This window comes from Jaculus jaculus, chromosome 2, assembly GCF_020740685.1.
Source record: "Jaculus jaculus isolate mJacJac1 chromosome 2, mJacJac1.mat.Y.cur, whole genome shotgun sequence".
NCBI classification, from domain to species: domain Eukaryota; kingdom Metazoa; phylum Chordata; class Mammalia; order Rodentia; family Dipodidae; genus Jaculus; species Jaculus jaculus.
Genome location: NC_059103.1, coordinates 33,845,833 through 33,868,122, shown reverse-complemented (window position 1 = coordinate 33,868,122; position 22,290 = coordinate 33,845,833). Strand labels below are relative to the sequence as shown.

Sequence of the window (22,290 nt, the reverse complement as noted above, 5' to 3'; positions counted from 1 at the left end):
TTTACTTGCAAGAGCGAGACAGACTGTGGACAAACTAAGGCCTCTTGCTGCTGCAAACTAGACTCCAAACACATGCGTCACTTTGTGCATCTGCTTTTACATGGGTGCTGGGAAATCAAACCCAGGCTAACAGGTTTAGTAGGCAAATGCCTTTAAACACTGAGCAATCTCCAGCCCTAATTTTGTTTTCTGAAAACATGAGGTTTTTGTATTTTGGGGCTTTGATAGCTACTGGCCTAAGTAAGCACTGAGTTGCTTCACAATCTGTAAATTTCTATTCTGGACAAAGGAATATAAACAGCAAGTGTTCAATGTTTTCTCTGGTTTGTTAAGCCTGTACTCTCAAATATAAATGTCTATGTAGTATACAGATATTAAAAATGGATATTTCTTACAGCCTCAGTTACCCCATTTGGAGTGTCAGTGTTTCCAGCCCCTAAGAGTCTCCTATAGTGCTCATTTACTGAGCACCTGCTCATTAAAGAATAAATGTTCCCGGGCCTGGTGCTAACCGCTGCCTTCACTGTGTGTGATGGCACGGATGACTACTGTGGTCCTTACAGCAATGTCTCCTGCCCTACTGACATGGAAGTGACTGTGTGGCTTGCTTTGGCCAATGAAGTGTGAGAAGTATCACGTGACACTTTGTAGCAAAAGTAGAAGAAAGGCAGCCAGGAGTGGTGGTGCACACCTTTAGTCCCAGGATTGAGAGGCAGAGGTAGGAGGATCACTGTGAGTTTGAGGCCAGCCTGAGACTACAGACAGAATTCCAGGTCAGCCTGGGCTAGAGGGAGACCCTACCTGGAAAACAAAAACCAAAAAAAGGCAGGGGCTGGGGAGATGGCTCAGTGGATAAAGCACTTGCTAAGACAAGAAAGCTTGAGGACCTGAATTCAGATCCCCAGGGCCCCCAAAGCAGGACACGATAGGGTCACATGGAACTTTTTCCCTTGGGAGACGTGAACACATGTCTATTCATCCCAAACAGGTCACCGACAAACAAAAAGCAGGTTGCACTAAAATCAAGTTTTGATAAACCGACGTTCATTGGGTTTATTTACAGAGCAGGGTGACTCAACGACAGCACCATGGAAGCTTACCCCAGTGTAGGTACCCACCAGGTGGGCATCTACTGTCCAAGAGTCTCCTCCTCCTTGGGAGGGGTCTTGTGACCTTGTAAACTTCCGCTTTCCCAGACTTGTTAACCTGAGTATCCTGAACCTCTCCTCTTCCCTTCTGGAGAAAATTGCTACACATTTAGCAAGTGTCTGTAATCCCAGCATACCTATGGCTGGATGGGAAGTGGTCACAGAACAACCTTGGAACTTTGTGAGCCAATTAGTTTGATGAGAGACTGCCTCAAACAAAATGGAAGGTGAACACCTATATCCAAGGCTGACCTCTGACCTCCACGCACAAGGCCCTAGATTCTATCCCCAACCTTGCTGGAAAAAGGGTGGGGTGGCTGGAGATGTACTCAGTGGATAGAGTGCTTGCCTAGCATTCAGGCTCTATCCCAGCAATGAATTAATTGACTATGGTGTTGTGTACCTTTAATCCTGGCCAGCACACTTTTTTTTTGGAAGTAGTGTTTCACTCTGGCCCAGGCTGACCTGGAATTCACTATGTAGTCTCAGGTGGCTTCAAACTCATGGCAATCCTCCTACCTCTACCTCCCGAGTGCTGGTATTAAAGGTGTGTGCCACCCCGTCTGGCCTCATATATATTATGTATGTATGTGTGTGTGTGTATGTGTGTATATATATATATATACACACATGAGGGCGGGGGAAGTGTAATGGGCACATCAAGGCCTTCAGCCCTTGCAAACAAACTCTAGAAGTGCCACCTTGTGCATCTGGCTTATGTGGGTCCTGGAGAATTGAACCTGGGTGCTTTGGCTTTACAGGTTAGCACCTTAACTGCCAAGCCATCCCTCCAGTCTAATTTTTTTAAATTATTAAACGATTATATTTATTGAGAGAAGTAGAGCCAGGGAAAGGCACCCAGGTGCTAGAGAGCCCACGTGAATGGTCTGGGGGAAAAGCGTGGAAAGAAAGAAAAAAAACTTCAAGGAGCTCCTGTCATGTGGGGAGCTGGAGGGGTTAAAGGAGCCCATGTGCAGAGTAAGGCTAGGGCCCCCTCCCGGCTGGTCCTGGGCTAGCTCTGCCCAGGCCCAACCGAGGGAAAAACTCACCCACAGCGGGAAGTTGCCAAGTGATCAGAGCTGAGACTCTTTTTTTTTTTTTTTTCCTGAGGTAGGGTCTCACTCTGGCCCAGGCTGACCTGGAATTAATAGTCTCTGGGTGGCTTTGAACTCACAGTGATCAACCTACCTCTGCCTCCCCAGATTAAAGGTGTGTGCCACCACACCCAGCCCAAGACTATTTTTTTCTTTTCAAATTTTTTTTATTAACAACTTCCATGATTATAAACAATATCCCATGGTAATGCCCTCCCTCCCCCCACATTTCCCCTTTGAAACTCCATTCTCCATCATATCCCCTCCCCTTCTCAATCAGTCTCTCTTTTATTTTGATGTCATTTTTTCCTCCTGTTATGATGGTCTTGTGTAGGTAGTGTCAGGCACTGTGAGGTCATGGATATCCAGGCCATTTTGTGTCTGGAGGAGCATGTTGTAAGGTGTCCTACCCTTCCTTTGCCTCTTACATTTTTTTTTAAAATTATTTATTTATTTATTTGAGAGCAACAGACACAGAGAGAAAGACAGATAGAGGGAGAGAGAATGGGCACACCAGGGCTTCCAGCCTCTGCAAACGAACTCCAGACGCGTGCGCCCCCTTGTGCATCTGGCTAACGTGGGACCTGGGGAACTGAGCCTCGAACCGGGGTCCTTAGGCTTCACAGGCAAGCGCTTAACTGCTAAGCCATCTCTCCAGCCCGCCTCTTACATTCTTTCCATCACCTCTTCCACAATAGACCCTGAGCCTTGGAAGGTGTGATAGAGATTTGCAGTGCTGAGTACTCCTGTCACTTCCTCAGCACCATGATGCCTTCTGAGTCATCCCAAGGTCTCCACCATGTGGAAAGAGAAGATTCTCTACCAAAAGTGAGAGTAGCATTAATGTATGGGTACGAACATTAAGAGAAGTGCTTACCTGGCAGTTTAATAAGCATAGTATATACATTTAGCCAGACAGCAGCAGACGTTACACCCCTAGGGCTCATGACTACCCGTTTTAAGTTTTTAGTATCAGGGATGTATTCCTTCCCATGGAGCAGGCCTCCAGTCCAATTAGAGGGCAGTTGTTTTCCACCATGATAGACATGCCACTATTCAACCTGTTGGCTCATTTGACCTGGCTGGCCAAATATAAGGTTTGCAGTGTCCACTGTTGAGTAGATACTCACTGGTGGTATGTCTTTCTTCCATTGAACTGCATGTAAAATGGCTTCCTCCAGCTTTCTGTCAGCTGGTCTATATGGAGGAGGTTATCAGCTCAGATTCAGCAGGATTTCTCAGTGTCCTTGCAGCCCAAGTATGTGAAGTCTTCAGCAGTAGGGTCTTACCATCTATTCATAGTGGGAAACCAAGGGCCTCAGCAATGGCCTGTAATGTTTGGGGGGCATCAGGGACCTCCTTGGCCAACAATTCACTGGAAGGTATCCCATCCCTGGCACTGAAAATTTTCTAGTAACAATCTATGGCTCCTGAGTGTTCCATTGTCCAAAAAAGTAGGTTTATATATGATTTATTTATATCCTCTTATTTTTGATTAGCCCTCCCTCCACCTTTCCTTTACTCAATCTCTTTCCCTGACCTCACTTGGGCCTTTTCACCCCCATTAATCTATTCTTCTACTGAGACTTTAAAAAAAAATATTTTATTTACGTGATAGAGACAGAGGGAGGGAGACAATGGGCACACCAGGGCCTCCAGCTGCTGCAATAAACTCCAGATGCATCTGCCACCTTATGCAGCTGGCTTTCATGGGTCCTGGGGAATCAAACCTGGGTACTTTGGCTTTGCAGGCAAACTCCTGAACCAGCCCTGCATGAGATTCTTGCCTTAAAAAAATAAAAATGTGGGCTGGAGAGATGGCTTAGCGGTTAAGCGCTTGCCTGTGAAGCGTAAGTACCCTGGTTGGAGGCTCGATTCCCCAGGACCCACCTTAGCCAGATGCACAAGGGGGCGCACGCGTCTGGAGTTTGTTTGCAGAGGCTGGAAGCCCTGGCACGCCCATTTTCTCTCTCTGCCTCTCTCTCTCTGTCTGTCGCTCTGAAATAAATAAATAAAAATTAAAAATAAATTTTAAAAATGTGCCTGGCCTGGTGACGCACGCCTTTAATCCCAGCACTTGCGAGGCAGAGGTAGGAGGATCGCTGCGATTTCGAGGCCACCCTGAGACTCCATAGTGAACCTGGGATAAAGTGAAACCCTACCTCGAAAAACCAAGTAAAATAAATAATAAATAAAATAAAAATGCAGTTGCAGTGGCTCACATCTATAATCCCAGCACTTAGGAGACTGATGTAGGAGGGTTGCTGTGAGTTCCAGGCCAGCCTGAGCTACAGATTGGGCCTGGGCCAGATGATGTGACTACACTTGCTGTGGATGGATCACTTGTCAGATGAAGAAACTGAGGTCCGGGAAGGTTAAGGAAATATATCCAGTCACAAGACTAGAAAGCGGCGGTGGGACTTGAACTCGGCTGCAGAGCTGCTGGACACAGAGGGAATTTTCTTCTTGCAGTCAGGGCTGAGATGTTCATTGCTAGGGTGGCTGGAACACAGGGCGACTTCCAGCCCCTCCCACTCGCTGTTCCTGTTCCCGGCCACGCCCACCAGCCCCACCCTCCGGGACCGCCCCTCCCGCCGCCGGGGCGGAGCCCGCCCGCGGGGATCCGGGTGGCTGCGAGCGGCGGGCCGGGGCCGGGGCCGGGGTCGCAGCCACAGGCAGGCCGCAGCGACCGTGCCAGCGGATCCGGAGGGCAGCCCCTGACCCGAGGTGACCTTGTGGGAGCGAGCGCTCGTCGTCGGTCCCCGCGCGCCGGAGCGGCCCCGGGCCCCGGGGGTCTGGGGGAGCCCGGGGTACTTGTAGGACGCCCCGGGGGTCGGAACCCCTCTCCCAGCGCCCGCACCCAGCTGGGCGGCGGGGGCCAGGCCTGGAGCCCAGCTGGCGGCCCGTGGCGGGACCATATGGTGATGGGGGAGGCGAGCAGGTGGGACGCCCCAAGTGCAGCGAGGCGGTCGGGATCCAGCCTCTGTGGCTCCGGGACCCTTCGGCAGTGCGGGGAGGGTCGGTCGACGACCAGGAAGGGGAGAAACCGGTGATCAGAGGTGGGATGGGCGGGCGCCGCAGCCTGGCAGCCCTGCCCCAGCGGGTACCCATTCTGCCCCTCCTCAAACTCGTTCTCCCGGAACACCGGGCGGGGCGGCCGGGTTCTCTTTGGAAATGAAAAGGCCGTTGAGAAATATCTCTGCCTGGGCTTCCCCTTCATTCTGGCCGCCTGCAACCTTCTGTGGTGTTCAGAGAGCGCTCTAGACAGCCGGGGAAACTGAGGTCTGGGCCAGGAAGGAGGGTGGAAGGGACACGCTGGTCCCGGATGAAGCAGCCGGTTGGAGTGTGGGCGGATCTGAATCGCTGGGAGGTGGGATCGAGGATGGGGTGGCCGTTGTGGCAGTGGGGTGTCATTAATCAAGGGACTGGAATAATTTTCTTGGGTTCGAGAATTCTCATTCCAGCCTCCGGGCTGGTGCTACAGTGAGACAGCCTTGGCCATAAGGTGCCAGGCCCGGCCCCTTTGACAAATAGACAATGGCAGGTACCCATTAGAGAGTGGTGCTGGGCGTTAAACCATGGCAGGGCTCACAGGGACCAGAGAAAGGCTTAAAAGGGACTTGGTGGGGAGGGCAGGGCAGGGCAGGGCAGGGCAGGTACCCCAGTGGTTGACACTAGCTAGAGTCAACATCCAGCCTGGGAGGTACTTGGGGGGGCACTCTGCCCAGCTGGCAGTCCCCCTCCCTTCCTGCTCACGCCAGGGCAAAGTCCAGCACCTGCAGCTTCAGCAACTTCCCCAGTTGTCCCTCACAACTCCAGCCCTGAGTTTGCACCCACCACTAGGTTTGTGGCTCAAGATGGAAGCTCCCGGGCTGGAGGGATGGCTTAGCAGTTTGCCAGTAAAGCCAAAGGACCCAGGTTAAATTCTCCAGGACCCACCTTAGCCAGATGCACAAAGGGTCGCATGCATCTGGAGTTTGTTTGCAGTGGCTGGAGGCCCTGGCGCACCCATTCTCTCTCTCCCTCTCCCTCTCTCCCTCTTTCTCTTTCAAATAAATATATAAATAAAAATAAAATATTAAAAAAAGATAGAAGCTCCGTAGTCCTCCAGAACAAAGATCCAAGGGTCTTTTTGTTGTTGTTTTTTGGTTTTTCGAGATAGGGTCTCACTCTAGCCTAGGCTGACCTGGAATTCACTATGGAGTCTCAGGGTGGCCTCGATCTCATGGCGATCCTCCTACCTCTGCCTCCCGAGTGCTGGGATTAAAGGTATGCACCACACGCCCAACTCTGATAAATTTAATTCTTAACTGCACCAAGTAAAGTTGGTTATTTAGGAATTTTGTTTTTATTTATTTGAGACAGAAAGAGGCAGAGAGAGAGCAAAGAAGAGTGCGGGTGCACCAGGGGCCTCCTGCCACTACAAACAAACTCCAGATGTGTGTGTGACTTTGTGCATTAGGCTTTATGTGGGTGCCGAGCAAGCAAACCCAAGCAATCAGGTTTCACAAGCAAGCACCTTTAAGTGCTGAGCCACTTCTCCGGCCCATGAATTGCTTTTTTTTGAAGGGGTGGGTGGTTTTTATGTTTTTCGAGGTAGGGTCTCACTCTAGCCCAGGCTGACCTGGAATTCACTAGGTAGTCTCAGGGTGACCTTGAACTCATGGCAATCCTCCTACCTCTGCCTCCTGAATGCTGGGATTAAAGGTGTGCACCACCATGCCTGGCTCAGCCCATGAATTTTTTTTTTTAAGATTTATTTTTATTTACTTATTTATTTGAGATAGAGAGAGGAAAAGAGAGATAGAGAGTAAGTGAGAATGGGCATGCCAGGGCCTCTAGCCACTGTATATGAACTCCAGATGCATGCACCACCATGTGCATCTGGCTTACATGGGACCTGGAGAATCAAACCTGGGTCCTTAGGCTTTGCAGGCATGCGCCTTAACCACTAAGCCATCTCTCCAGCCCTCAGCCCATGAATTTTTAAAGTTATTCCCTCCAAAAGCTGAGGGATCTTTTCTTTTCCACCACCAAACACCACCATTTCCCAATAGCCTTCTCTTTGGAGGACTTTTTTTTTTTTAATTAATTTTTTAAATTAACAACTTCCATGGTTGTAAACAATATTCCATGGTAATGCTCTCCCTCCCCCCTTTCCCCCTTGAAACTCCACTCTCCATCATATCACCTCCCCCTCTTTATCAGTCTCTTTTATTTTGATGTCATGGTCTTTTCCTCCTATTATGATGCTCTTGTGTAGGTAATGTCAAACACTGTGAGATCATGGATATCCAGGCCATTTTGTGTCTGGAGGAGCACCTTATAAGGAGTCCTACCCTTCTTTTGGCTCTTACATTCTTTCTGCCATCTCTACCACAGTGGACCCTGAGCCTTGGATGGTGTGATAGAGATATTGCAGTGCTGAGCACTCCTGTCACTTCTTTCCAGAATCATGATGCCTTCTGAGTCATCCCAAGGTCACTGCCATCTGAAAAGAGAAGTTCTCTATCAAAAGCGAGAGTAGAATTAATATAAGGGTATGAACATTAAGAAAAGTGCTCACTGGGCAGTTTGATGAGCATAGTATATACATTTAGCCAGACAGCAGCAGACATTACATCCCTAGGGCTCATGACTACCCCTGTTGTAGGTTTTCAGTATCAGGGATGTGTTCCCAACCATGGAGTAGGCCTCTTTGGAGGACTTTCAATTAGTGAGCAAACTGCTCTGGAGATAATTCAGAACTTAGCTTGTTAGCTAATTGCATCTTCAACGAGTAGTGCTTGACCCAGAGGTGGACTCAGCCAGGGCTTTTTGACTAAATAAAGAAACCCTTTTTTATTTTATTTTATTATTATTTGTTTTTTCAAGGCAGAATCTCAGTCTAGCTCAGGCTGACCTGTAATTCATTATATAGTCTTAGGGTGGCCTCAAACTCCTCCTAACTCTGCCTTCCAAGTGCTAGGATTAAAGGCATGTATCACCATGCCTGGCTTTAAAAAAATTTATATCTTTGATATGTCTATATATAAACAATCCTTTTCTTGTTTCTCCTCCCCTGAAGCTTGAGTGAATCACATGAAAAAAAAGCTATGTTTCAATTATAAGTATTAGTTAAGTGATTGAAATTTGGGGAGTGGGGGAAAGAACCCATTTTATTAAGCTGGGCATGGTGGTGTGCTCTGTCTCCCAGCATGTGAGAGGTGGAGGCAGGAGGATGAGGAGTTTAAGGTTATCATTCTTGGCTATACAGAGTTTGAGGCCTGCCTGGGCTATATAAGATCCTGTCTCAAAAGAAAATAAAAGGTAAAAAAAAAAAAAAAAGCCGGACGTGGTGGCACATGCCTTTAATCCCAGCACTTGGGAGGCTGAGGTAGGTGGATCTCCATGAGTCCCAGGCCACCCTGAGACTATATAGTTAATTTCAGGTCAGCCTGGACCAGAGAGAGACTCTACCTCAAAAAACCAAAATAAAATAAAATAAAAGGTTCCTTTGTGTATGTGTGTGTTTTAAAAAAATATTTTTATTTATTTATTTATTTATTTGACAGAGAAAAGAGGGAAAGAGAGAGAAAATGGGAGCTCCAGGGCCTCCAGCCACTGCAAATGAACTCAAGACGCATGCGCCCCCTTGTGCATCTGGCTAATATAGATCCTGGGGAATTGAACCTGGGTCCTTTGGCCTTGCCTTAACCGCTAAGCCATTCCTCCAGCCCATGTGTGTGTTTTTATAAATAGGGTGTCACTCTAGCCAGGCTGACCTGGACCTCACTCTGTAGTTCCAGGCTGTCCTTGAACTCACAGTGATCCTCTTACCTCTGCCTCCCAAGTGCTAGATTAAAGGCATGCACCACTACACTCAGCTTAATAAAAAGTTCTTTTAGGCTCCCAACCAAGCATCTTTTCAGGTAGTGATTATGACAGGCAAATACCCATTTTCCAGAGAGAATGTTGAAGTTCCTTCAGAGAAGGCTATACAACCAGGGTCAGCAGGCCTTAGGAGCTAGGGTGTGAACAAAGGCCAAGTAGACTCACAGGTGCTGTGTTTGGTGTCTGTTTCCCTTCAGGAGACCACTCTTCCCATCTGAGGATTTCAGGTCTCCCCCCTAATAGGCTCCTGACAAGATGGCATCAGTTGGAGAACCCCCTGCTGGCCCCCGGGATGCAGCCGACCAGAACTTTGACTACATGTTTAAGCTACTGCTGATTGGTAACAGCAGTGTGGGTAAGACGTCCTTCCTGTTCCGATATGCTGACGACTCCTTCACACCTGCCTTCGTCAGCACAGTGGGCATCGACTTCAAAGTCAAGACGGTCTACCGTCACGACAAGAGGATCAAGCTGCAGATTTGGGTGAGCCGGGGCGAGGAGTGGAAGTCCTGAAGGAATCAGAGAGCAGGGTGGTGGGCGGGGTTCCTGGCAGCAGAGAGTGGCTGAAGGTTGGAAGGCGTTATTTTTTGTTGCATTTTGTTCTTTTGCATGTGTATGTGCACATGCATGTGGAGGCCAGGAGTTGATGTCATGTGTTTCCTTGGTCATGCCACTGTAAGTTTTTAAAAACTTTTTATCGGGGCTGGAGAGATGACTTAGTGGTGAAGGCATTTGCCTGCAAAGCCTAGGACCCAGGTTCAATTCTCTAGAATCCATGTAAGCCAGATACACATGATGGTGCATGTGTCTGGAGTTCATTTGCAGTGGCTAGAAGCTCTGATGTGACTATTCTTTCTGTCTGTCTGCCCGTCCTTCTGTCTCTCTCTCATAAATAAGTAAATACCATATTAAAAAACTTTTTAGGGCTGGAGAGATGGCTTAGCGGTTAAGCACTTGCCTGTGGAGCCTAAGGACCCCGGTTCGAGGCTCGGTTCCCCAGGTCCCACGTTAGCCAGATGCACAAGGGGGCGCACGCGTCTGGAGTTCGTTTGCAGTGGCTGGAGGCCCTGGCGCGCCCATTCTCTCTCTCTCTCTATCTGCCTCTTTCTCTCTGTCACTCTCAAATAAATAAATAAAAATGAACAAAAATTTTTTAAAAATCCTTTTTAGTGTGTGTGTGTTTGTGTTTAACATAATCTCCTCCTACCACCTCCTTTGTCCCCCTCTCCTGTACCCTCCCTTGTCATTTCTTCTTTCCATCTATTCCCTGTTCTATTCTCTTTCCATTTATTTTGTGTGTATGTGTGAGTGCCACCACACTTCTGTGGAGGTCAGAGGACAACTTTAAAAAAAGTATTTTATTTATTTATTTATTTATTTGACAGAGAAAGAGGGAGAGAGAGAGAGAATGGGTGCACCAGGGCCTGCAGCCACTGCAAACGAGCTTCAGACACGTGCGCCCCCTTGTGCATCTGGCTAACGTGGGTCATGGGGAATCAAACCAAGGTCCTATGGCTTTGCAGGCAAACGCCTAAACCACTAAGCAATCCCTGTAGCCCCCTATTCTATTTTTAATAATAATGCCCTCTTAAAAATATATTTATTTATTTATTTATTTGGGACAGAGAGAGAGAGGGAATGGGGGCTCCAGGGCCTCCAGCCACTGCAAATGAACTTCAGATACATGTGCCACCATGTGCATATTGCTTACGTGGGACCTGGAAAATCGAAACCATGTCCTTAGGCTTCCCAGGCAAGTGCCTTAACGGCTAAGCCATCTCTCCAGCCACCCCTCCACCCCCGTTCTATTTTAATATCATCCTTTTGCCCTCTTTTCCCTTTCTAATATGTGGATCTTGGTTAGGTACCATCAGCCACTTTGAGGTCATATATGTCATGGCCACTTTGTGTCTGCAAGACAGTATTGTAGCTGGGTGTGGTGGCGCACGCCTTTAATCGCAGCACTCAGGCAGCAGAGGTAGGAGGATCACCGAGAGCTCGAGGCCACCCTGAGGCTACATAGTGAATTCCAGGTCAGCTTGAGCTAGAGTGAGATCCTACCTTAGAAAACCAAAAAAAAAAAAAAAAAAAAAAAAAGACAGGACTGTAAGCACTCCTCCCATCCTTTGGCTCTTGTCTTCTCTCTGCCACCTCTTCACAAGGGTCCCCGAGCCCTGGAGGGTGTGACAGAGATGTTGCACTTAGTGCTAAACACTCTGCTTTCACTTCTTCTTGGCACTTTGGTGACTGTTGAGTCTTTCTGTAGTAAGTGCCAACTGAAAAGAGAAGCTTTTCTAACCAAAAGTGAGAGTAATATTAATATATGTGCATAAACCTATAGGGTTTAGAGGGCTGTTTGATGGGCATAATATATTTAGCCAACAACAGTAGTAGTTTCCCTCCTAAGATGCAGGACCTCACCAGCCTTAGAGCTCTTGATTAGGTTTTCATCGCCATGAGCTCCCTCCCTTAAAGTGGGCCTCAAATCCAGTGGGGGACCAGTTTGTCTTCCCCATAAGAGATCGGCCATTGCTGTCCCAGGTGTTAGGTTTTGTCTGGCTGGCTAGCTGTGCGGCTTGCAGGGTCCACTGCTGATTAAGACTGTTGCTGACTTTCCTTCCCCAGTGGGATCAGTAGCTCTTTCCACATCATGACAGATAGTCAAAGGGAAGCAGCTTCCAACGTAGCTTTATTTTGATTTCTCATCGTCCTGCAGCCCAGGCATGTGGTGTCTTCAGCAGTAGGGTCTTACCATCTACTTCTGCCCACCTTGTCTTGAGACAGGCTCTCGCGTGGAACCTAGAGCTCACTGATTTGGCTAAACTAACTAACCTGTAAGCCCTACAGATTCTCCTGTCTCTGTCTCCCTAGTGCTAGGATTCGCTGGGCTTTTACGTGGGTGCTGAGGATCTGAACTCAGGTCCTTTGCTTGCACGGCAAGCACTTTGCCCACTGAGCCATTGATCTTTTGTATATGAGGTGAGTCTGTCAGGGTGAGGGGCTGTGCCCTTCTCTGGGTATCCTGTGGGGGGATTAGGAAGACCAGTGAGGCTAACCCAACATTACAAGTGTTGGTGACCAGTGGGAAGAGGTCAGGGTCCCATGTCTTTGGAGATGCATGCTGCCCCAGACCTGCTGCTGGTACGGCTCATCATGGTAACAAGGGCAAGGGGTGATGGGTCAAATTGGTATAGTTGGTATAGTTGGTATATGCCCAGGTGGCTCTTATAAGCATTTTATTTATTGATTTATGTATGAGCAATGAGAGAGAGTATGGGTATGCCAGGGCCTCTTGCCGCTACAAACAAATTCCAGATGCATGTGCCACTTTGTGCCTCTGGCTTTACATGGGTACTGGGGAATTGAACCTGGGCTGGCAGGCTTTGCAAACAAGCACCTGTAACCACTAAGCAATCTTCCCAGCCTCCAGGTGGCTCTTATTTGTGGCTGTTAAGTTGGTTCTTGGAAATAAGGTCACAGCTCATAAGTGGAGGGCCACTGACCCTGAAGACCATGAACCACTCCAGGGTAGGACAGTATCAATGAACTGCATTCCCAGGATGTGAGAATGAACCTCCTGACATGAAATGATGGAAAGCCAGGCCTGGTGGCACAGTCGTATAACATCTCCCGTATCAAACTGGGTTATGACGGCAGGGCTGTACTTCTCCATCAGATTGTAGCTGTGATAGCAGACCCATATCTTCTCCCATCGGACTGGACAAGTTCATGCCTTCTACATCAGACTGAGGCTGTGAGAACAGACTGTATGCCCCCATCAGACTGGGGCTGTTATGCCTGGCCCACCCCAATCAGACTGAACAGAAAGGGCAAGATTGGAATTCTTCCGTCAAACTGGGGTTGTGATGGCAGAGCCATACCTCTCCCGTCAGACAGGACCATGGGGGAAGGCCCATTTATAACTCATCAGACTGAGCTGTGAAGGCAGACCTGTGCCTCTCTCATCAGACTAGGATTTGAGGGCAGGACCATTCTCTTTCAGGGCTCTACAGGGGTGGGGTGGGAAGCAGGTGGTCTCTAGCCAACTGAATACTATTTGCTCAGGACACAGCTGGCCAGGAACGCTACCGGACAATCACCACAGCCTACTACCGTGGAGCCATGGGCTTCCTGCTCATGTATGACATTGCCAACCAGGAGTCCTTTGCTGCCGTACAGGACTGGTGAGTGCTGGCCCACTGCTGAGCTTCCCTTGCACTCACGCTTCCTGTCCTGTCCCATCCTGTCCCCCATCCCAGTCTCACTGCTCATTGTCCACAACTCCACAGGGCTACACAGATCAAGACGTATTCCTGGGACAATGCCCAGGTTATCCTGGTGGGGAACAAGTGTGATCTGGAGGATGAGCGTGTCGTGCCTGCTGAGGATGGCCAGAGGCTCGCTGATGATCTTGGTTAGTGCCCAACCTGAGTGTTGCAGTCAGGTTCGCATTGCTGGTGGAAATCACCCAACCAAGGGCAGCTTGTGGGGGAAAAAGGTTCATTTTGGCTTACATTCTCAAGGGGAAGCTCCACCATGGCAGGGGAAAATGATGGCATGAGCAGAAGGTGGACATCACCCCTGGCCAACATCATGTGGACAACAGTAACAGGAGAGTGTGCCAAACACTGGCATGGGGACACTGGCTATAACACCCACAGGCCCACTCCCAGCAATACACCGCCTCCAGGAGGCGTTAATCCCCAAATCCCCATCAGCTGGGAGCCTAGCATTCAGGGCACCTAAGTTTATGGGGGACCCCTGAGTCAAACCCCCACACTGAGTCACAGGCTGTAGGTTTCCAAGACCACACCCATGCCCTTATCCTCAAGGACCTACCGTCGTCAACTCTGAGGACCTAACAAAACACCCAGCTGTGTGTCATGTTCTTCAGCTCACAAGCAGAGAGACAATGAGGATGAGTGGGTCTCCCAGGCCGCCTGCCACTACAGATGAACTCTAAACACATACAGTACTTTGTGCATCTGGTTTTATGTGTGTACTGGGGAATCAAACTTGGGCCAACCCACACTGCAGGATTTGAAAGCAAGCACCTTTAACTACTGAGCCATCTCCCAAGCCCAACTTTATTTAGGCTCACAGTATTCTTCCTGTGCCCTGGGAACCCAGTTAGTTAATTGATTATGGGATCCTACCAAGCCAGCTCATTTTTCTCCTCAGGGCTGGTTGCATGCTACTCAGGACCCTACCACTGAGAAACACCACCAGCATGTTTTACTTTTTTGTTTGTTTTGGGACATGGGCTTGCTAAGTAGCCCAGGCTAACCTCAAACTCATGCTCTTCCTTAATTTTCTGAGTGCCTGGGACCACAGGCCTCCCTAGTCAGTCAGGACACTGATTTGTTAAGAGAAAAAGGGGTGTTTGTTCTATGGGGAAGTCTCTAGAGCCTCACTATGCCTGGTAAGAGCTAAATGTAAGCTTGCTTCTATTATTCTAGCATTCGGGAGGCTGAGGCAGGAAAGTTGTCGTTAATTCAAAGCCAGCCTGGGTTACAGAGAGCCTGTCTCAAAACATCAAAGTGGCCAGGCGTGGTGGCACATACCTTTAATCCCAGCACTCAGGAGGTAGAGGTAGGAGGATCACTGTGCATTTGAGGACAGACTACATAGTGAATTCCAGGTCAGCCTGGGCTAGAGTGAAACCCTACTTGGAAAAAAACAAAAGCAAAACAAACAAAAATTCCTACCAAAGTGAATAAACACCCTAATTCCTAAGCCACAATACTTGCCTTTGTTTCTTCTGCTCTTCCTTCCTTTCCTCTTTCCTCCTTCTCTTTTTCTTTTCTTTACTTTTTTTGAGCCTTTTTTTGAGAGCTGGGATTAAGAGCATGCATCACTACACCCAGCTCTTTACTTTTCTTTCAGCAACGACTTGCTATGTAGCTTAGGTAGGCCTTGAACTCCTGATCCTCCTGCTTCAGCCTCCCAAGTACTAGGATCCCAGTCCTGTGCCATTGGGCCCAGCTTTTCATTATTTTTATAATACTAGAGTATAAAGTAAGAGATAGAATTTGATGTTGAATTTATGGCAACAAAAGACATGCATTGGACTGCAGAGATGGCTCAGCAGCTAAGGCACTTGCCTGTAAAACCTAACAACCCAGGTTCCATTCTCCAGTACCCATGTAAAGCCAGATGCACAAAGTAGCATGTGTGCCTAGGGTTCCTTTGCAAGTAGCTAGAGGCCCTGGCCTGCCCATTCTCCCTCTCTCTCTGTCTTTCCCTTCCAGGTGCGGTGGCACATACCTTTAATCCTAGCACTTGGGAGGCAGAGGTGAGAGGATTGCCATGAGTGCAAGGCCATCCTGAGACTACGTAGTGTTCTGGGTCAGCCTGGGCTAGAGCAAGAGCCTACTTCAAAAAGTTAAAAGAAAAATACACACTTTCATATGTTCTTCCTGTCTGCCATCCCAACCCCAACATTTGTATATTTGTACAGAAAAAAAATAGGTGTAGTGGTATGTACATGGCACCTGTAATCTCAGTCCTTGGGAAGATGATTCCAAGTTCAAGGCCAATCTGGACCATATAGCAAAATTGTATATCACAAAAACAATGTTAGGACTTGATGGGTCACACCTATAATCCTCCTAGCACTTGGGAGGTAGAGGCAGAAGGATTAGGAGGTTTAGTCCAGCCTGGCATACATGAGACCTTGTCAAAAATAAATAAATAGGGCTGGAGAGATGGCTTAGCGGTTAAGCGCTTGCCTGTGAAGCCTAAGGACCCCGGTTCGAGGCTCGGTTCCCCAAGTCCCACGTTAGCCAGATGCACAAGGGGGCACACGCGTCTGGAGTTCGTTTGCAGAGGCTGGAAGCCCTGGTGCGCCCATTCTCTCTCTCTCCCTCTGTCTTTCTCTCTGTGTCAGTCGCTTTCAAATAAATAAATTTAAAAAAAAAACCTCTTTAAAAAAATAAATAAATAAAATAAAAAGATGAGGCTGAGGAGATGGCTTAGTGGTTAAGAGCACTTTCTGTTCAAACACGGGGGTTCCCCAACACCCACTGAGACAGCTAGATATGACCACCCATGTCTGTAAAGGGCAGAGTCTGGAGGATTGCTGGGACTTGCTGATAGACGCCCCTCTGGGTTAAATGAGAGATTCAATGAAACAGGAAGAGATGAGTGGTGGAGGAGGACAGCTGATGTTCTCGGGCCTCCACGCGTGCGAATGGAGCTTACTCATCTGCACATACATGTCCATACTCCAAACGCACCACATCATGTACCATACCCCACATACCGTACACATTCACACAGCAGAAAAAAGAAAAGAAAAGACAACTAAGCTAAGTAACAATAACCACTAGAGAGTTCTGTCCCAAGACTTTTCGGAGTCTTTAGTTCTGCTAATGGTTTTCAAGTGGGTAATACCCAGAAATGGACAGAATGCAGCAAGGTGTGGTGGCTTCGGCTGGTAACCCCAGCACTCTGGAGGCTAAGCAGGAAAATCTCCAGTTCCCAGCCACCCAGAGCTACATAATGAGGCCCTGGCTTTAAAAAGCAAACAAGGGGGGACTGGGGAAATGGCTTAGTGTTTATGGCATTTGCCTGCGAAACCTAAGGACTCGGGTTCGATTCCCCAGGACCACGTAAGCCAGATGCACAAGAGGGCACATGTGTCTGGAGTTCGTATGCAGTAGCTAGAGGTCCTGGTGTGCCCATTCTCTCTTTTTCTCTATCTGTCTCTCTCTCTCTCTCATAAATAAATAAAAAGTAAAATAAAATAAAAGCAAACAAGGGCTGAAGAAATTGCTCAGAGGGTAAAGGTACTTGTTTGTAAAGTCAGACAGCCCAGGTTTGATTCCTCAGTACCCAGGTGAAGCCAGGTGCACACAGTGATGAGGGCATCCAGAGTTCGCAGGGGCTGGAGGCCTGCGCGTGCCCGATCTTCCTTTCTCCCTCTTTCTCTGTTTCTCACTCTTTTTCTTAAATATTTAAAAACAAAACAAAATAAAAAGTAAACAAGGTCTGGTGTGGTGGCACACGCCTTTGCTCTTACCACTCACGAGTCTGATGTAGAAGGGTCCTCCTGAGTTCAAGGCCCTATTGGGCTACAGAGTGACATACATGTCAGTCTGCATTAGACTGAGACCCTGCCTCAAAAACTCACAAAATTGGGCTGGAGAGATGGCTTAGTGATTAAGGCCCTTGCTTGCGAAGCCAAAGGACTCAGGTTTGATTACCCAGGATCCATTTAAGCCAGAGGCACAAGGGGGCACATGCATTTACAGTTTGTTTGCAGTGGCTAGAAGCCCTGGTGCACCCATTCTCTCTCTCTCCATGCGTATTTCTGTATCTCTCTGAAATAAATAAATAAATAAATATTAAGAAAAACATTTTTTAAAGTCTTTAAAAAAAACTCAAAAAATTATGCCAGGCATGGTGGCACATGCCTTTAATCCCAGCACTCAGGAAGCAGAGGTAAGAGGATTGCTGTGAGTTCCAGGCCATCCTGAGACTACATAGTGAATTCCAGATCAGCATGAGCTAGAGTGAACCCCTACTTCAAAAAACAAAACAAAACAACCCAAAAGTGAACCTCAAAAACGTAAAAAATAAAAAGCAAGCTGCTGGACATGGTGGCACATGCGCCTTAACCATTAAGCCATCTCTTCAGCCCCCACCACCCTCTTTTTTTTTTTTTTTTTTTTTGGTTTTTCAAGGCAGGGTCTCACTCTGGCTCAGGCTGACCTGGAATTCACTATGTAGTCTCAGGGTGGCCTCGAACTCACGGCGATCCTCCTACCTCTGCCTCCCGAGTGCTGGGATTAAAGGCGTGCGCCACCACACCCGGCAACCACCACCCTCATTTTGATGTAGGGTCTTCCTCTAGCTCAGGCTGACCTAGAATTCACTATGTAGTTTCCAGCTGGCCTTGAACTCACTTTGATCCTCCTACCTCTGCCACCCAAGTGCTGTGATTAAAGGCATGCACCACACACCCGGCTTTTTACTTATTTTAGGAGTAAGTTTTAACCCTTTTTGGTGTGTGTATATACACATGCATTTTCTTTTTAGAACTCTTTTTCTTTCTTTCTTTTTTTCTTGGTTTTTCAAGGTAGGGTGTCACTCTAGCTCAGGCTGACCTAGAATTCACTATGTAGTCTCAGGGTGACCTCAAAATCATAGTGATCCTCCTTCCTCTGCCTCCCAAGTGCTGGGATTAAAGGCATGTGCCACCACGCCTGGCTTAACTGTTTTTATTTTTATGCATTTTCGTGTGTATGTGTGTGCCACAGTGCATATGTGGAGGTCAGAGGACAGCATTCCTGTGTCAGTCTTCACCTTCCTTATTTGAGATGGGATCCCTCTCTCCTTTTTTTTTTTTTTTGGTTTTTCAAGGTAGGGTTTCGAGGTAGTCTAGGCTGAACTGGAATTCACTATGTAGTCTCAGGATGGCCTTGAACTCACAGTGATCTCCTACCTCTGCCTCCCGAGTGCTGGGATTAAAGGCGTGTGCCACCACGCCCGGCTTCAAAAATTTTTTTTTTGTATTTATTGGTAAGCAGAGAGAAGAGAGACAGAGACAGAGAATGGGTGTGCCAGTGTGTCTAGCCACTGCAAATTAACTCCAGATGCATGCACCACCCTGTGTATCTGGCTTTACATGGATACTAGAGAATCAAACCCAGGCCATCGGGCTCCGTAGACAAATGTTTTAACCACGGAGCCATCTCTCCAGCCAGCCCGAGGCAGGACATCTCGCTGCTCACCACTGTGCTCACCAAGAGCTCTCAGGAAACTTTTTCTCTAGCCCCCATCTTGCAGTAGGTGCAATGGGAGTATAGGAGCCCATAAATTTCCACCTTTTACGTGGTTTCTGGGAATCTAATTCAGAGGTGAGCTGGAGAGGTGGCTTAGTGGTTAAGGCACTTTCTGCAAAGCTAAAGGATGCAGGTTTGATTCCACAGTGCCCACATAAGCACAGTTAGCACATGCATCTGGAGTTTGCTTGCAAAGAGTGGAGGCCCTGATACGCCCATTCTTTCTCTTGCAACTAAATAAAAATAAACTCAGGGGTATTCACAACACTTGGCTGAGGCAAAAGGAGGGATTGAAATGCGTGTGAGCAGGTTATAATGGCCATGATGATGCTAAGAGTATATTCAAGAGGCCTGGGATATAGTTTATCAGGTTAGAGCAATTGCTGTGCAAGCATTAGGGCCTGAGGGGGCCTGAGACCACCTGAGTTAGATTCTCTAGCATCCACATAAAACAGCTGGGCATGATCATGCACATCTGTAGCCTCAATACTGTGAGAAGTAGAATCCAGAGAATCACTGGGGCTTGTGACAATTATAAGTTCCAGAATCAGTGAGAAACTCCATCTCAAGGAAGCACAGATGACCAAGGGAGAGGGGCCACCTGATGTTCTTATCTGGCCTCTCTGTATGCATACATCTGCGCACGCACACATGCTTACACTACACATACACCACACATATCACACACAGACACATGAACATACAAATAAAAATATATTCAAGGTTATCCTGACCAGGCATGGTAGTACATGTGTAATCTTCTTGTACTCTGGAGGCTGAGGCAGAAAAATTGCCACAAGTTTCATGCCAGTCTGGGATACATAATAAGGTCTTTCCTGAAAGTGGGACAAGGGTTTGGGGAGATGCCAAATATGCATGAGGACCTGAGTTTGAATCCCAGCACCTAAATCCGGTGTGGTGGCATGCACCTGTAATCCGGAACTGGGAAGGTGGTAACAAGAGCATCCCCAGGACATTCTGGCTACTCTAGCCAAATCAGTAAGCTCCAGGTTCAGTGTTTAAAAAGAATTAAGGTGTAAGCCTGGCGTGGTGGTGCACGCCTTTAACCTCAGCACTCAGGAGGCAAAAGTAGGAGGATCCCCCTGAGTTTAAGGCCACCCTTAGACTGTATAGCAAATTCCAGGTCAGCCTGGGCTAGAGTGAGAACCTACCTCAAAAAACCAAAAAAGAAGCCGGGCATGGTGGTGCATGCCTTTAATCCTAGCACTGGGAAGGCAGAGGTAGGAAGGTTGCAATGAATTTGAAGCCAGCCTGGGACTACATAGTGAATTCCAGATCAGTCTGGACTAGAGCAAAAGCCTACCTTGGAAAAAAAGAAAAAAGAAAAAACAAATAATAATAAGGTGTAAAGTGACTGAGGAAGCCACCTGATACCAACATCTGGCGTTCCCATGTGTGCATATGTGCCCACATTCATACACATGCATGCGCCCCACATACACATACAAAGAAACTGGCAGAATGAGGCTCGGAACACAGGTTTGAGGGATGCCACTTTCCAGATCTTACTTCTCCAGGCATCTCATGATTGTCCCCATCTTATGTCCATTCAGGTTTCGAGTTCTTTGAGGCCAGTGCCAAGGACAACATCAATGTGAAGCAGGTCTTTGAGCGCCTTGTGGACATCATCTGTGAGAAGATGAATGAATCCCTGGAATCCAGCTCCAACCCAGGCAGCAATGGGAAGGGCCCAGCCCTGGGGGATGCACCAGCCCCCCAGCCCAGCAGCTGTGGTTGTTAAGTGTGGTCCTAACCTTCTCCTTCCCCTCTAAGCTCCAGAGGGGTTGTGACTGAGGTGTGAGCCACAAGGGCTGTCTGCAAGCTCAGGGCACTCCTGTCCCTCCTATTCATTGACCATCCTCCTATATGACTCCCTCTCTCTCAATGTTGATAAATTCAGACAGCTCTGGGTCAGAGGTCATGAACCCCATGAGCTCAGCTCAGCATGGCCTGCAGTGCTTAGGGACACTGCCAGCCAGATGAGCTTGCATTTTAGCAGGGTGGCTCTAGGCAGCATGTCCCATTTTGCCTGATGGAAGGGTACCCATTGTGTGCCCACTGTGTCCTCTACGTTGAGATCACTTTCCATGTGTGTGTTCTATGCTGGGCATTGTCTGGCTGAATGTCACGTGGTATGGGCTGTCCCAGTTCATCTGGGGATAAGTGGAGGCAGCCCCTATATCTCAGGTTTCCAGGTAGCATTGGACCTGCCTGTGTCCTCTTACACATCAAGGCTATGAGTAAGGTTGCTATTTTGGCCCTTGCAGACCCCATCTTTCTGCTTGCAGACCATCTACTTGAGAATAGTATAAAAACCTGCCTTTCTGTTATACAAGGGACAGAAAGCCAGAGCCACCTTGCCATCAAGGACTCCCTGAAGTGCCTTCCAAGTACTCTCAGCATCCATATCACTTGTGAGCCTTTCTGTGTCACTTGGTCACTGACGCTCTGATCCTAGATTGAGTTCTGGCTGAATCAGGTGGGGATGAGAATTGTCCATCTTTGCATTCCAGCACTCTGTCCAGAAGTCGCCTCAGAGCCAAGACTGGAGTCTCCCACCCAGGCCCCATCTGGCTTCTTACATTTTAAGCCAGATCTTTCCAAATATTTATAATCTGCAAGAGATGGAAATTGAGCAACAAGCCCATAGCATAAAACATTTGCTTGCAAAGCTTGGTGGCCAGGCTCAGATCCCACGTTGTCCATGAAATCTGGACCCCCAGTGGTGCGAGCATCTGGTGTCCCTTCACAGTGACAGAAGGCTCTGGTAGCCTCCCCCACTCAAACACAAGCTTGCCACTTAAGCATGAGGGTCGCTTGGGCCAGAGAGCCCTAGTTCGACTCCCCAGAACCCATGTAAAATGTTGGGTGTGGCCATGCACATTGTGACCCCAGTCCATGGAGGATGGAGACCTGCACAATCGCTGGGCTTGCTGACCCAACGGCAGCTCGGGTTGAGGGAGCGACTTGTCTCCAGGAAGTACTTGATGAGTGACAAGAGGACACCTGCTGTCCTTGGGCCTGCACACATGTGCATGGGGTTCACACTTACGTGTACTCATAACACACATGCAAAAAATAAAAAGATACATGGCCTGTCCGATTTTTGTTGGCTAGTCCATGGTTCCTAATTTATTTATTTTTTTTTTATAAATTTTTATTAACGTTTTCCATGATTATAAAATATATCCCATGGTAATTCCCTCCCTCCCCACCCCCTGGTTCCTAATTTATAGCCCAAGTGCAGGTGGATCATCTTGCCATTGTCCAAGAGCCAAACTTGTCATTGCCAGTGTGAGACAAGGAACTTTTGCTGCATTTAGATTTGACCTAACCTTTCTGGTCCCTTGATTTGCAGATGGCCAT

The 22,290-nt window shown here is 48.0% G+C and overlaps 1 protein-coding gene across 1 annotated transcript; it reads left to right on the top strand.

Moving 5' to 3' along the window:
• The first annotated feature begins 4,861 nt into the window (after nucleotides 1–4,861).
• Rab3d (RAB3D, member RAS oncogene family) lies at nucleotides 4,862–22,024 on the top strand. Its single transcript, XM_045144415.1, has 5 exons — nucleotides 4,862–4,969; nucleotides 9,313–9,598; nucleotides 13,181–13,299; nucleotides 13,405–13,529; nucleotides 20,478–22,024. The coding sequence occupies exons 2-5, from the start codon at nucleotides 9,371–9,373 to the stop codon at nucleotides 20,663–20,665; spliced, it is 660 nt and encodes a 219-aa protein (XP_045000350.1). The 5' UTR covers nucleotides 4,862–4,969; nucleotides 9,313–9,370; the 3' UTR covers nucleotides 20,666–22,024.
• The last annotated feature ends 266 nt before the right edge of the window (nucleotides 22,025–22,290 follow it).